The 14452-nt window shown below is 34.4% G+C and overlaps 2 protein-coding genes and 1 non-coding gene across 3 annotated transcripts in view; 1 reads left to right on the plus strand and 2 right to left on the minus strand.

The window, feature by feature from the left end:
* The window catches only part of LOC119837258 (SWI/SNF nucleosome remodeling complex component), a 26692-nt gene extending 21704 nt beyond the window's left edge, over positions 1-4988 (minus strand). The window contains exons 1-9 of the mRNA XM_038362775.1: positions 4668-4988; positions 4499-4589; positions 4228-4337; positions 3126-3247; positions 2490-2702; positions 1934-2178; positions 1292-1482; positions 853-946; positions 141-302 (exon numbers count right to left, since the gene is read on the minus strand). Coding sequence (XP_038218703.1) covers positions 141-302; positions 853-946; positions 1292-1482; positions 1934-2178; positions 2490-2702; positions 3126-3247; positions 4228-4337; positions 4499-4589; positions 4668-4789 — 1350 coding nt within the window. The 5' untranslated portion in view covers positions 4790-4988. The remainder of the gene's footprint in view (positions 1-140; positions 303-852; positions 947-1291; positions 1483-1933; positions 2179-2489; positions 2703-3125; positions 3248-4227; positions 4338-4498; positions 4590-4667) is intronic.
* A 1485-nt stretch (positions 4989-6473) lies between these two features.
* Positions 6474-14452, plus strand: part of LOC119837431 (RNA cytidine acetyltransferase) — a 12029-nt gene continuing 4050 nt past the window's right edge. Inside the window, exons 1-13 of the mRNA XM_038363007.1 lie at positions 6474-6675; positions 6761-6855; positions 6937-7096; positions 7297-7433; positions 7959-8121; positions 8780-8922; positions 9243-9519; positions 10259-10474; positions 10824-11051; positions 11270-11415; positions 12052-12199; positions 12804-12946; positions 13552-13689. Of these exons, the coding sequence (XP_038218935.1) occupies positions 6568-6675; positions 6761-6855; positions 6937-7096; positions 7297-7433; positions 7959-8121; positions 8780-8922; positions 9243-9519; positions 10259-10474; positions 10824-11051; positions 11270-11415; positions 12052-12199; positions 12804-12946; positions 13552-13689 (2102 nt within the window). The 5' untranslated portion in view covers positions 6474-6567. The remainder of the gene's footprint in view (positions 6676-6760; positions 6856-6936; positions 7097-7296; positions 7434-7958; positions 8122-8779; positions 8923-9242; positions 9520-10258; positions 10475-10823; positions 11052-11269; positions 11416-12051; positions 12200-12803; positions 12947-13551; positions 13690-14452) is intronic.
* On the minus strand, positions 9792-9864 carry Trnak-cuu. The gene has a single exon. It is a non-coding gene; the product is annotated as a tRNA-Lys (tRNA).

Consider the following 14452-nt stretch of genomic DNA (forward strand, 5'->3'; position numbering starts at 1 on the left):
TATCTATAAATTGATTACAAGGGAAATATACAACCATATAATTATCCTTACTAATACAAGGTATTATTAAAAAGTTAGAACTCAAGTAAGCAAATTTGTTTATGATTCCAAAAAATAACAGAATATTAAAATGAAATCACCTTAGCCTCTAGCGATTTCAACAGCGCCTCTTCGTTGGCCTCATTCTGCGCTAACTTGTTTAGCAACTCAAGGGCTGATAATATTCGAGCACGGTCGGGTGAAGACAAGGACGTCTGTATGGTGGATAGTATGTGACGCGATATGAGGCATGTAGCTGGGTCCTGAAAGATCATATACTCTTATTAATAATATAATAATGGTACTAGCTGTACCCCGCATAGTATCTGATGTTATATAGCCGAAAGCATACCTCAATAAATGGGCAAATCAAATCTAAAACTAAAATATTTTTTTCAATTAGGACCAGCAGTTCCTGAGATTAGCGCATCCAACCAAACAAACAAACTCTTCAGCCAATCACCACCTTTTTGCTTCCTAAATTGACTGATATTAATCGTTAAATTAAATAGTTGCTTGCTTTGTAATTCTTACTACAATACACGTAATTATAGAGAAATTTAGACATTAAAGGAAAATTTTCAAATAAATTCATGAAACAACTGTCACAAAAACTAAAGATAACTTCACTATAACCTGAAAATAAATAGATGCTATGTAAAAGGTATATAAAAGGTATATAAAAGGTATATTTTGTATATCTTGTCAAGGACAAGAGGAAAGAGGAAACATAAGCAAGAATAGTTATATTCCATAGAATATGAATACTTCACTTTGTCACTTTTCAATGAATAAATTTTAAATATTGCTTACCTTTATAATTAGTTCAGCAGAAATATTCCCCAATGTATCTAAACCACTCTGTCGCAGTGTACCAACCCAACAATTAGCACAAAGCAATAAAAACCTGTAATTCATTACACTCCACTTAAAATATATTATTGACATATTTTAATTGTATATTTTGTAGAATACTGAAGAGTTATAGTAAACTGATAACTGAATGTAGTTTGTTTTAAATATTTGTACTTACAGCTTTATCAAAACTTCAAATTTTATAACATAAATATAGCCTTAAATTCGTTTTAGCATAAAAGAATTATTATACGTTAAAAATCTAGGTTCTATACTGTTTAAAACCTTTCAATAATTAATACAGTCAATAATTGTTTGATTCAGTAACAAATATCCAAATAACAACTAAAATCTATTATAATTATTTTGACTTAAAATGAAAGATTAAAAAGCTCACCGAATAAGCGTAGTATTCTTGGCCAGATATTGCAAATTCTCTTCGTGGAATGACAGTGAACGTACGATGGACGCAATTTGCACGACCCGCTGCGTGTACACACAGCTCGCACCACCGGGCAATTCCGGGGCGAAAAGCTGATCTTCCTCTGAAGGTTCTGTCACCCAGTCCTCCACTTCCTGTTGAGGAAGCTGGTTTTGGATTTCCATGTGGTGATTAATGATTAAAATAAACAAAAAATATATACTTATAAAAAAAAACAAAACAAAAGTGAATCCAAAGCTAAAAAGACAAAAAATTAAATTAAGATTATTAAAGTAGGAGCAGTAGAAGAAAATTAGAAATTAGTTCAATAAAATTTGTAGAAAAATTCACATATCATTGTAGTTGATTAAATGTTATGTCTTATTCACACATTTAACGGTCTATGCCCCCCTATCCAGATAGTGTTTCTTAACAGATATAAACACATTACCACTTAACAGTCTTCTAACCAACAAAAATTTTATGTTGACAGGGCAAGTACTTTATGAGTTTTTACCTGAGAAAATATCTTTAATCATAGTGCATTTGTAAGTGATTATTCAAAATCTTCCTCATTACTGCTTATCTTTTTAATAATATAAATGTATCACCACTCACATCATCCACAACTTTATCCAAAATGTCACTATCGTCTCCACCATTCAACAAGCAATCTGTCAGAGTATTATGAGCGGCCAGCGCCTGAACCATCAACTCGGGTTGTTCTATCCCTGGTTGCATGAACTTGGTCTCATCAGCTAGCTCCTTAGCACCCCCACCCCCCGCCCTCAATTGCCAGAACTCGTGTGGGTAGCGGCCGCGAGCTTCGTAGTACGAACGGCCGATTGTGTCTCGTAGGCTTGCTGAAGTAAATGTATTTAAAACATTTTAAAAATCATAATAAATCATCATTCCAAATATTACTCAAACGGAAATATGTGTTAATTACATTGTGTAAATGTGAGGTATAAAAATATATTTAAGTATTATTTACTGGGATAGTAATAGTTCAAGTTGTGCTTTGGTTACTTCTAGAATTCTTAACCCTATAAGCACAGATGGGAGAATTGAAAATTTCTACTATATTTCATAACACTATATTTGTCCAAAAAAAATTACACCCTAAAATATGCCCATCCCCATGCTCTCTGTCAGGTTCTAAACAAATACTTACAATGATTATAAACACCAGCATGAGCTAATAAAAAGTCCAAAATATGTGATGTTGTGCTCAAAGGTAACCTATTAGAATGATCTGCCGCTAGCACCGTACACACATTCACTGCAAAGTCCTGTTCATTTGGCATTGGTGAGAGCAATGATAAGGTCAGTCTTTCGGATGGACCAGCAAACCTAGGTGTGCTTGTTTTCAACTGTTCTCCAGATGCTGAAATGCAAACATTAATTTTTTATCTATTAGATAATTTGTTGTAGATGAACCATAGCAATCTAAAGTAAATAAAATGGATATCCCTCATATTCAAAGTATTGATTACATTTGTAATGTTATTATTTCTTCAAAAATAGTGACTTAAGGTACATCAAATAAAGATGAAGTATAAACTAAATAAACTCTAACTTATACAATTCCTAACGCAATAATATTAAAACTTTGTTAAATTCCATCACAAACCATTTACATCATGGGTGTAGATGATGAAGGTTTGGAAGCTAAACAATCCCTTAAAAAATTTAGGTAAAAGTTAAACATTGACTAACCAGTGAGACCAATTAATGGTAAAAGACAATGCTTTCAGTTTACAACTGTGATACATGATACAACATTGTATGTTTCTCATTAAATTATTACCTGAAATATATGTACCGCTACCAAATGATATCCTTGGCATGCCACCTCCCCTCCCTCTCCTGGGGTCCTCGTCCATGTCATTATCATCATCTCTACCTGGTGGGCCTTTAGCTCTTTCATATCTTTAAAATAAAATATGATAGTTTAAAAAAACTAAAAATCACGCTTTAACAAAAATCATATTTTGCAAATTGAAAACTGGAATAATTTTATCAAATTAGTGTATTGTCATCGGTCCTCAATAAATCTACAAAGTTTGAACGAAATCTGGCCGTTTAAAGTGGGTCAAAATCGCGCCCAAAGAAGTCGGTTACAAACAAACATACAGGTGAAGCTAATAAAAAGCGTGTAATATTATTTTTTTATCAATTTCACAAAACATGAAAAATTTCCATAAATATTAACATTAATATAGTTGTATTATCTTGTGTTTGATTTTACACGAGTATTATACATTTAGAAATTAAAAAATTAAAATGAATATAGTTTATTTCAATGAAGTCAGATTAGTATTATATACTAGATAAATGCATTACTTATAACTCCTTTGCATTCTTAATCTGACTAATCCATATAAATACAATCTGTCTCATAATGTTACTCAAAGCATTGGTGTTATATTTATTTCTTTATCCTGATATAAAAATAACATATAGGTACAACAAAATCATACAATCTCAATATCTATTACTAGAAGTTTGCCACGGCTTCGCCCTTGGTACAGGTATAGCCTATGTCACTCAGCGAAGTTGCAGCTTTCTAATGGAGAAAGAATTTTTGAAACACTAGTAATTAATTTGAATAACTAGTAGTTTTTGAGTTTATCCATTACAAACAAACAAACAATCAATCAAATTCTTCCTCTTTGTAATATATATAAGTGTGGACTAGCTGTTTCCCCCGGCACACCTATGATATGCAGTGGCCAGTTCAGGCGAGTTCAGCTTTCCAATGGTGAAATAATTTTTGAATTCGGTGCAGTGGTTTTTGCGTGAAAATATTACAAACATACAAAAATACAAAAGATTCCTCTTGATAATAGTGTAAGACTGGATGTGTTGTGGTTCTGATGATGAACATACAAAATTAAAATTATACTTACTTCTCCAAATACATGCCATATATTCTGCGTAATAATGTTGACCCATTCACACAAGGATATGGCAATTTAAGTGGTCTTAAAAAGGCTTCCCATGTATCAGTTTGATTTACCTAAAAACCAATTAGATTATTCATAGGTACCCCATAACTATGTATGTATATTAATGATTTCTCATCACAAAACACAAAAAATATACGATATTGTGTTTTTTTTTTCATATATGCAATTAAATTTTTTGTAATAAAATCCATGCATATTTATAAATTCTTACTTTACTCAGGCCGCCTCTCTGCTGAACTAATGAATATAATAGGTATAAATCTATATCCACGCCATTGACTACCGGTATCTTATACGGTATACTGAAAGAAAACAATAAAATATGATATGTTGTAACCACAAGTACTTTATGTATGTTTGTTTATACAAACATTACGTACTTTTTACTTTCATTGAACTGTTTCAATTCTTTTAAAAAAGTCTCTTTATCCTTCACATAGTCTCTCGATTTCGTGTTTATTTGTGATTTTGCCATTTTCGTGCCTAAATCTATGAGCGGCATCAGACGCTAACTTATGACACCTATTTATAATTAGAATACTTTGGAAAATTGAAAAATTTGTATTGCGAGGATCTAAACAGATCCCCCTTTATCTTTTTATACCAATAAATGGCCGAAGCAAATTATTTTTTTTCAGGAAAAAGCACAAAATTGATGATACATATTTCACACGATATACCGTTTGAGTTTTGACTTTTGACTTTTGAGTTTGACAAGTGTGGCAGTGACAATTGACATATAATGTGGACAAATTACGATTTTTTTTAATATTAATGGCTTAGACGCTTAGCAATGAATGTAGTTTCTAAATTTGCTTCAAAATTCAATTCATTCATAGACTTCTGATCACACTGTCCTAAATTTAAGCATTGAATCCTATACCTTGAGACCTTAAATTCAAATCGAGTAAACGAGACTTGAAATGCCGGACTAATTTTTCGTGCCTTCTGCTACTACTACCTACTACTATTTATTATTTATTTATGCATAACAAACTAGCTAATATAAAGGAACAAGACAGATTCTCATTCACATTCATTAAATTTCATTGAATTTACTGAATTTATATTTAAAAGAATAATAAAAAAAGGTAAAATTTTATTTGAAAAATGTTTTTTTTATGTCAGCACTCTGGAGCTGGTGGGTCGCCTGATGTTAAGCGCTATGCCCATGAACATTTGGAGAGGCATGTGGTCAATTGCAGGCCTTTCACCTCTACAAATGGATTGCCGACATTGAATTGGAAAAGAATAAGGAAAGGATTGACGAGAGGAATAAAGGAAATGACTGGGAAAAACACCGTACGAAACACAATTGCAAAAAACATGCTATTATTTCACGCCCGTTTTTAGTGGGGGTGTGGTACTTCCCCGGTGCAAGCTGGCCCAATATGTGTTGAAGCGTGCTCGACTCCCACATCTATTGGTAAGTAGGAAATAGCCTTTGAAATTAAGAGGACTTATTCATAAGCAATATATTATGTGACAGGCCTCCTATGAGGATTCAGGCCATAATCCACCACGCTGGCCAAGTGCGGGTTGGACCAAGATGTCACATGTCGTCGAACCTTTGATTCTTGGACATGCCGGTTTCCTCACGATGTTTTCCTTCACCGTTTTAAGCAGTGGTGATGTTCTCCACATGTGCAGATAAATTGAAAAATCAATTCATTTCCTGCACGCTCGCCCCGGTCTCATACCTTGACTTATCGATTGTGAAGCTCAAGGTTCTCACCACTGAGCCACCACTGCTTTTATAATTCTCAAAGGAGGCCTGTGTCCCAGCAGTGGGAACATATATGGGTCGATGATAATGATGATATTATAATGTCAAGCTAATATTCCAGTTTTTAAATATTCCTAAAGGTTATAAAATAATCCCCTTAAATAAATAGTATGACTATTTCGAAATTAAATTTAAACATTTAAGTTTCAACATTTCAACAATCTGAGAAACATTGTTAAAAGGTCAAGTTTTGGTGTACATCTGTCCCTTTATATATTTGCTGTTTATTTATTGTTATAATGCAAACTATGCTTGAAAATGGCATAGAAAACTGCCCGTGAATTTACATTTTTATTAAATGTTGAACAACAACTGCTGGTACAAATTTCTTAGCTATTACATTAAAAAAAAAATACATATATTTAATATTATCTGTGGACTCTGGCTGACATCGAAAAGTCATAACAATCCCGACGGCCGACGTGCGTTTTGAGGTTATAAAACGTTGATAACTTTTATAATTTTAATAATACTTTTAAGTTTTGTATAAAAACATGGTTAAAAAGAAAATAGATAATCGTATTCGTGTTATGATAGAGAATGGAGTCAAACTTGGCCACCGAACCATGATACTCCTCGTTGGAGATAAAAGCAGAGATCAAGTAAGTATTTTTCTTGTTTATTAGTTGCTATAAAATTAAAAAAAAATACAAATTATTATTTTGAAAAATTGTGTGTTGTTTATAGGTTCCCATATTGTATGATATGTTAGTCAAGTCTACAGTTAAAGCCAGACCTACAGTTCTATGGTGTTATAAAAATAAAGATGAAGCTATAAGCAAGTAAGTACATATTACAATTATTAATATCTAAGACTAGGGCTAATGTTTCGATATTTCATTAAAAATGTATCACTTTTTTAGCCATGGCCGTAAAAGAGCAAAAAAGATAGCAGCAGGTAAACTGGAGGTCTCAGAAGAATCACTATTTGATGCATTTAGAGTAGCTACCACTATCCACGGCAGATATTATTCAGAGAGTCATGCCATGCTCGGTCAGACATATGGTGTTTGTGTGTTACAGGTATGTCTAAAACATATATACATACATAATAAATAAAAGTAGGGAATCACAATACTAAATAAATTAAATTGCAAGGATGCTTAGAAAAAGTGAGTCATAATTTCTAATAAAGAATATACTTATAAAGTTTTTTGAGATTTTAATAATTGGCTAATAATAATAATCTGTGTGGAATGAAAGTATTGCAATTTTTTTTACAGGATTTTGAAGCCTTAACTCCAAATTTAATGGCAAGAACAATAGAAACTGTTGAAGGAGGTGGATTGATTATATTTTTATTGAAATCAATGAACTCTCTAAGGCAATTACATTCCATTACTATGGATGTTCATCAGAGGTAATTAAATAGTATAAATAACCACTATTTTATTGAAATCATGTGTGTTTTTTGACAATATCTAAAAAAAAAAGAAAGCTTAGAAGTAAGTTATAATATGATAAACTAGCTGCACCCCGCGATTTCACCTGCTTAAGTCCATATCCCGTAGGAATATCGTGAGAAAAAGTTGCCTATATGTTATTCCAGTTGTCCAGCTGTCTACCTACCGAATTTCATTGCAATTGGTTCAGTAGTTTTTGCATGAAAGAGCAACAAACACACATACATCCTTACAAACTTTCACATTTATAATATTAGTAGGAAGTGTAGCATAGGATTAGTAGGATTTTGAAAGAAAAGAAAAGAAAAAATTTGATCACGAGGGGATTCAGCCACAGATTATTTCAATTATGATAAATGACTTTTTGATCTCCTTGTCCATAAAGAAAATCACCCCATACCCCGCTAGACTCGGGACTTAACTGTTTAATAATAATAATCTAATATACAACATAGCAACAATTAATATCAGTACATTTTCAGATTCAAAACAGAAGCGCATGACACAGTGGTAAATAGATTCAATGAGAGGTTCCTCCTCTCTTTAGCAGATAACCCTCGTTGCCTGGTACTGGATGATTCTCTCAATGTACTGCCAATATCCTCAAAGACTGCTCAAGTTGAGGCAGTTGATGCTGTGCCAGAGGTATGTATAAATTTATTTACATTATTGTACTGTGTTTATACACTAACCAATGTTATAAACAGGAAAGATTCGATTATTTGTCTATAGGTTCCTTAAACAATAAAAAAAAATGTTTTACAAAGAAAGATAGAATGCTACATAATCTGTGAGTGTGAAAGGTTATATTTTATATAGTTTTTAACCCATGTCAGTACCGGCAGAGTCTGGATGTGTGCCTGTTATAGTGAATTCCCAAAATCCTTTTTAGATTATGGGGCATGTATCTCTTTTATTGCTCAGTTTTCGATTACACACAAGTAGGTGATCAACCTTCCATACTATACATTTTTCTGTTGTTAGTCCTCACATGGAATATAATATTCAAGACTCCTCGGTTCTACACTTGCATGCTTATCCACAGTATTAAATATAGGATATGAATATGAAAGTAAAGTAAAGAATAATAAGCCTTTATATTGTAATTAATCATTGAGACATTTAATTAAAAACGCAAATTTAGGAGAAGCGAATTTCATTCCATTAAAATTTTCTGATTATTTTTTACGACTTTATAAACTCAAATACAATGTGTAATTTATATATATTCGAAAATGTTGAAAAAAGTAGCGTGCTTCAATGAGAACAAGGAGTGTTTAATCAATAATTCATTCACTTACAGCGAGTAAACCCCAAGCTAACAGATCTGGTGTCCTCTCTATCAGACAGTCCTCCCGCTGGGCCACTTGTGGCATTATGTAGAACCTACGACCAGGCCTCTGCCCTTGTAGCGCTCATCAATACACTTGCAGATAAGCAATCCAGGTTTGTATTTTCAGAATAAATGACAAAAAAAAATACTAAAATCCCATTACGTACGTAACAATTTTACAGCAAGAGGTTTGATTATTTTGGAGCAACAATAGTTGTAGATTAGTGTCTTCAATTGTTGCTCATTCAGATTTAAATTACTATATTAAATAAATAACAAAAACAAAGTAAAATAAAAAAAAAATGTTGTATGTAAAGCTATAGATGTAACATGTTGCTGCAATATATCACTAACTTCATAAGTAATAACTTAAATTAATAATGAAAAATACATCACTAAAACAACAAAAAAATACTAATACATATAATTCCAGACCTCCCCACTGTCTCACAGCCAGTCGAGGTAGAGGGAAGTCAGCGTGCCTAGGGCTTGCTGTAGCCGCTGCCGTAGCACTAGGCTATGTGAACGTCTATGTCACTTCTCCCCACCCGGAGAACTTGATAACTCTCTTTGAATTCGTGTTAAAAGGACTAGATGCCTGTCTATACCAAGAACACATAGACTACAACATTGTACGGTCGACCAACCCAGACTTTAAGAAGGCAATAGTGAGGATCAATATTGCTAGGAATTCTAGGCAGACTATCCAGGTATTGTGATGTATACTTTTTTATGTTTGCATGTTTTAATGACTTAATCAATGGTTTAGTGGTATATATGGTATTTTTTAAAATGGTTTATCAACATATCATTTTAGGATAAGGTTGTTTCGCCATCACTGGGATAAAAAATTTGGTACACACAGTTGGTACTTTAAATTGAAATGTATGCATGATGTAAAATATAGTATGTTGTATTAGTCATAAGGAGTAATCAAGTTAAAAGAAATCACGAGCAAAAAATCAAAGTATAAAAATATTTCCGCCCAACGTGGGGCTCGAACCCACGACCCTGAGATTAAGAGTCTCATGCTCTACCGACTGAGCTAGCCGGGCTTGTACTATCTCAATGAAATTCCCGTTCTATAAAAAATACATGTGAAACACGTCTTGGCATTATTCCAGACCCAACTTTTCACTTCTATTGATGTTACATATCTTTTCAATATTATGCCATACTAGTGGCACGCCCCGGCTCCGCCCGCGTAGTCATTTGTCGTAATGGAAATAATATATAAATGATATACTATTCTCTCTTTTAAGTTGGATCAAACTGCACATAGTTTGCAAATTTGAATAATGTAGGTTGAGTAGTTTAGGTATCCATCGCGGATAAATTACATGACACGTAATTTATATATATTGACATTGTGTATATAATCATCATACTTTTCGTACAAGAATCGATTAACAAAGAATTTTGTTTTTTAATTTTTTATTATTTCCCCAGTACATAACCCCAGACGACCACTCGCTGCTGTCGGCCGCGGACCTGGTGCTGGTGGACGAGGCGGCGGCGATCCCGCTGGAGCACGTGGCGGCGGCGGCCGCGCGCGCGCCGCTGGCGCTGCTCGCCTCCACCGTGGCGGGCTACGAGGGCACCGGCCGCGCGCTCGCGCTCAAGCTGTTCACCAAGCTGCAGGCGGAGCACAATGCGCCTCCACCGGTCAGTTGAGATATTTTTTTTTTCCAAAAAAATTTTTCCAAAAAATTTTTCCAATTTTTTTTTTGTTTTTACTGCTTAATTGAGTGATAGAAAAGCCCTATCTTAATGTTTTGTATTTTATGTTATGTTTATCATAGTCCGTCACATTTCAATTAATTTATACGAAACCGTGTAAACTTAATCTTTTCGTTAGCTATAAGAAGTTATGGTAAAAACAGTTCAGTAACTTTTGAATGCATCGTAAAATATCTCGCAAGTTCGTTTATTGATTATTGTCATTCGCTAAAATAGATGTTTATATCCTATATTTCATCCGTATTTTAACTTAAATTGACATTTTAATTTACAGATAAAGCTAGAGGAGCCAATTCGTTACCGCGCCGGTGACGCCATAGAGCGCTGGCTGAACTCCCTGCTGTGCCTGGAGGCGCCGCCCCCCAGCCCGGGCACGGGCGCTCCGCCCCCGGCCGCCTGCGAGCTGCTGCGGGTCAACAGGGACGCGCTCTTCTGCTATCACAAGGCCGCCGAGGCGTTCCTACATCGGCTAGTGGCTATATATGTGGCTAGCCATTATAAGGTAGACGATTAATTTTTATAAACGGCTCGAAGGCTTAGGTAATTCTGGATCTATACATGTCTATACTTCTGCCTGTACTTGTGTAAAGTGTTTAGTCATTGCATAAAGCCATATAAGTATCTTACTAATATTGTAATTATATTTAATCCTCCAGGTAATTTGTTCACAAAAAAAGAAGTATTTTTTAAAGATCTTAACTGTACAAAATTGAACAACAGAACAGCCCCAACGACCTGCAGCTGCTGGCCGATGCGCCGGCGCATTGCCTGTTCGTGTTGCTCGCGCCGACGCCGCCCAGAGCCACGTCTATGCCGGAAGTGCTGTGCGTCATACAGTTGTGTCTGGAGGGCAGCTTGTCGGACAGGTAGCTTCACTTATTATTAGTTATCTTGTAAAGAATTGTACCATATGTTCATGTCCGAGAATCAAAAGTTCGATGACATGTGACATCTGCCGACCCACACTTAGCCAGCGTAGTGGATTAGGGCCTGAACCCTCATAGGAGGCCTGTGTCCCAGCAGTGGGAACATATAAGGGCTGATGATGATGATGAAAGAATTATAATTTAGGAACAATGCACTTATAGTTCATGTATAATTGTGACAAACTAGCTTTCTCTAACAAATCAATGTATGATATTCCACATTTTTCTTTTTCCAACAGATTAGTGAAAGATATAAAAATTTTACATACCAAATAACCATTCCAAACAGATCAGTGAAACGTGTTCCAATAACCCACACATTCCAAACAGATCAGTGAAACGTGTCCCAATAACCCACACATTCCAAACAGATCAGTGAAACGTGTTCCAATAACCCACACATTCCAAACAGATCAGTGAAACGTGTTCCAATAACCCACACATTCCAAACAGATCAGTGAAACGTGTTCCAATAACCCACACATTCCAAACAGATCAGTGAAACGTGTTCCAATAACCCACACATTCCAAACAGATCAGTGAAACGTGTTCCTCTAACCCACACATTCCAAACAGATCAGTGAAGGACAGTCTGGGCCGCGGTCGCAAGGCAGCCGGCGACCTCATCCCGTGGAACATTTGCGAACAGTTCGGGGATAGGGACTTCCCCAAGCTATCCGGGGCGAGGATTGTGAGGATTGCTACTCATCCTTCGTATCAACGGGTGAGTTGTTGTTACAGTTCTACTGCTTGGGTTGTTTGAGTTTTTTAGTTATTATTATAATCCACGAACAGAGAAAGCCAACAAAGCAACAAAACATAATTTATATTCGTATTTGATTATATGAACAAAAAACTATTAGTAATTTATTTGTGATCAATAAGCTTATTACTTACTTCTGTCCTTAATACTAATAGTACAGCATGACGTTCTTAATAGCAACCTGATGAAAAAAAATTCATAGATATGACATGACTTATAGGTATGTAAGGTATGTAATCGTTATATACTATGTTTCTTAAATAGAATATGTTATCACATAAAAATCAATGTGTTAAAAAAAAAGAAAGGGGCATAATTACATATTCCTGGAAAGTCTTCCCGTGACCACGCTTTCTGTAAATTGTTCGAAACGTCGGGTTAATAATATAATGAATATACGTTTAAAATCCGTTTAAAAGTCTTTAATTTCTAAACCCAATATATTTTAAAGCATTCACAAATGAAAAACAGATATAAAAATGCATATTTTATTCTAGAAAATACATAACTCTATGTCCAAATATGAGTATAATAATATAATATAATATATTATCTATTTTCACAGATGGGTTACGGCAAGCGCGCGCTACAACAGCTGGCGGCTTATTATTCCGGAGACATCCCGTGCTTGGACGAGACGCAGAGCGACGGTGATGAGCAGACAGACGAACAGAACGACTCGCTCCAGACCGAGACTATTGTTCCTAGGTATAGTTCTCTTTGGATAAAGTTTTGATATGCAATTTCAAGTCTGATTTCATTTTGATCTTAAAGACTTAAAGAAACTGCTGTAAATATAAAAAAATGAATTCACATTCAAACTGTTATCGCTTTTAAAACAATTTTTTTACTGTTAAAAAAAACTAGGACGTACGTTATTAAGTATTTAATTGTGTTTGATTTTACGCGAGTATTATACATTTAGAAATTAAAAACTTTTTAATGGATTTTAAACGCGATTTATTCATTATATTATTAACCCGACGTTTCGAACACTTTACAGCGAGCGTGGTCACGGGGAAACGTCGGGTTAGTAATATAATGAATAAATCGCGTCTAAAATCCGTTAACAAGTTTTTAATTTCTAAAAGTATTTAATTTATAACCATTTTTAACAAAAACTTAACTAGACAAAATTTAAATTGGATCACTTGAGAAGTTTTACTATTTAATAAAGAAATCATTAAAATCGATTCACCCAATAGATAGTCTGGCATTTTCAAAATAAATAACTGATACAGTTATATTGAGAAACTCCTCTTTGTTAAATTTGTTGAGATTAAAAAAATATCCTTATTATTGTAATATTTCAGAGCCAAGCCGCCGACATTGCTGCGTCGCTTAACAGAAGTGAGGGCGGAACACCTAGATTATTTAGGTACCAGCTTTGGTCTTACTGAAGATTTGCTCAAGTTCTGGAAATCGCAGAAATACGTGCCTGTTTATTTGAGGTAAGTTTATCCTTACTTATTTTTATAAATGCGAAATTAACTCTGTCTGTCTGTCTATTTATTCTTCATGCCTAAACTAATGGACCCGTTTGGATGAAGTATGCTACAAAGGTAATTTGAGACGAGAAAGGATGTAGGATAGTTTTTATTCCGAAATAATCTGGAATGGATTTTTTTTGCTACTCCTTGGACCATGTAACTTTTTCTTTGGATACAAAACCGCAGATTGAAAACTAGACTATGCACCTTTAAAATCTCTGTCTTATCTCTGGTACATTAATTTATTTTGCAATTGTTTATATAAGAAAAATAATACCTGGAACAGTTATTATATACTTCGCGTATACAAGTTGGAATTATTTTAGATATCATGAATACATAATTGTGTAAAAATTACTCGTTACAACGGGCGTATGGATGCCTCTATTCATATAACACAGGTCATTATCTACCATAGGAGACATTGTTCACATTTCGTGTACATAACTGATATAGAAGACAGTCAAAACAAAGAGATGGCGATAGTTTCAATTCGTTTCGCAAACCTCGCGTGCACCAAAACGCCACTCCTCCACTCCTCCACTCCTTCACTCCTCCACGACAGCTGTTTCACTTTCGATGTCTGTGCCTTATCTATACTAATATTATAAAGCTAAAGAGTTTGAACGCACTTATCTCGGGAACAACTGGTCCAATTTGAAAATTTCTTTCAGTGTTAGATAGTCCATTTATTGAGGAAGGCTATAGGCTATATATGTTTTTA

The sequence above is a fragment of the Zerene cesonia genome, chromosome 27, assembly GCF_012273895.1.
Source record: "Zerene cesonia ecotype Mississippi chromosome 27, Zerene_cesonia_1.1, whole genome shotgun sequence".
NCBI lineage: Eukaryota > Metazoa > Arthropoda > Insecta > Lepidoptera > Pieridae > Zerene > Zerene cesonia.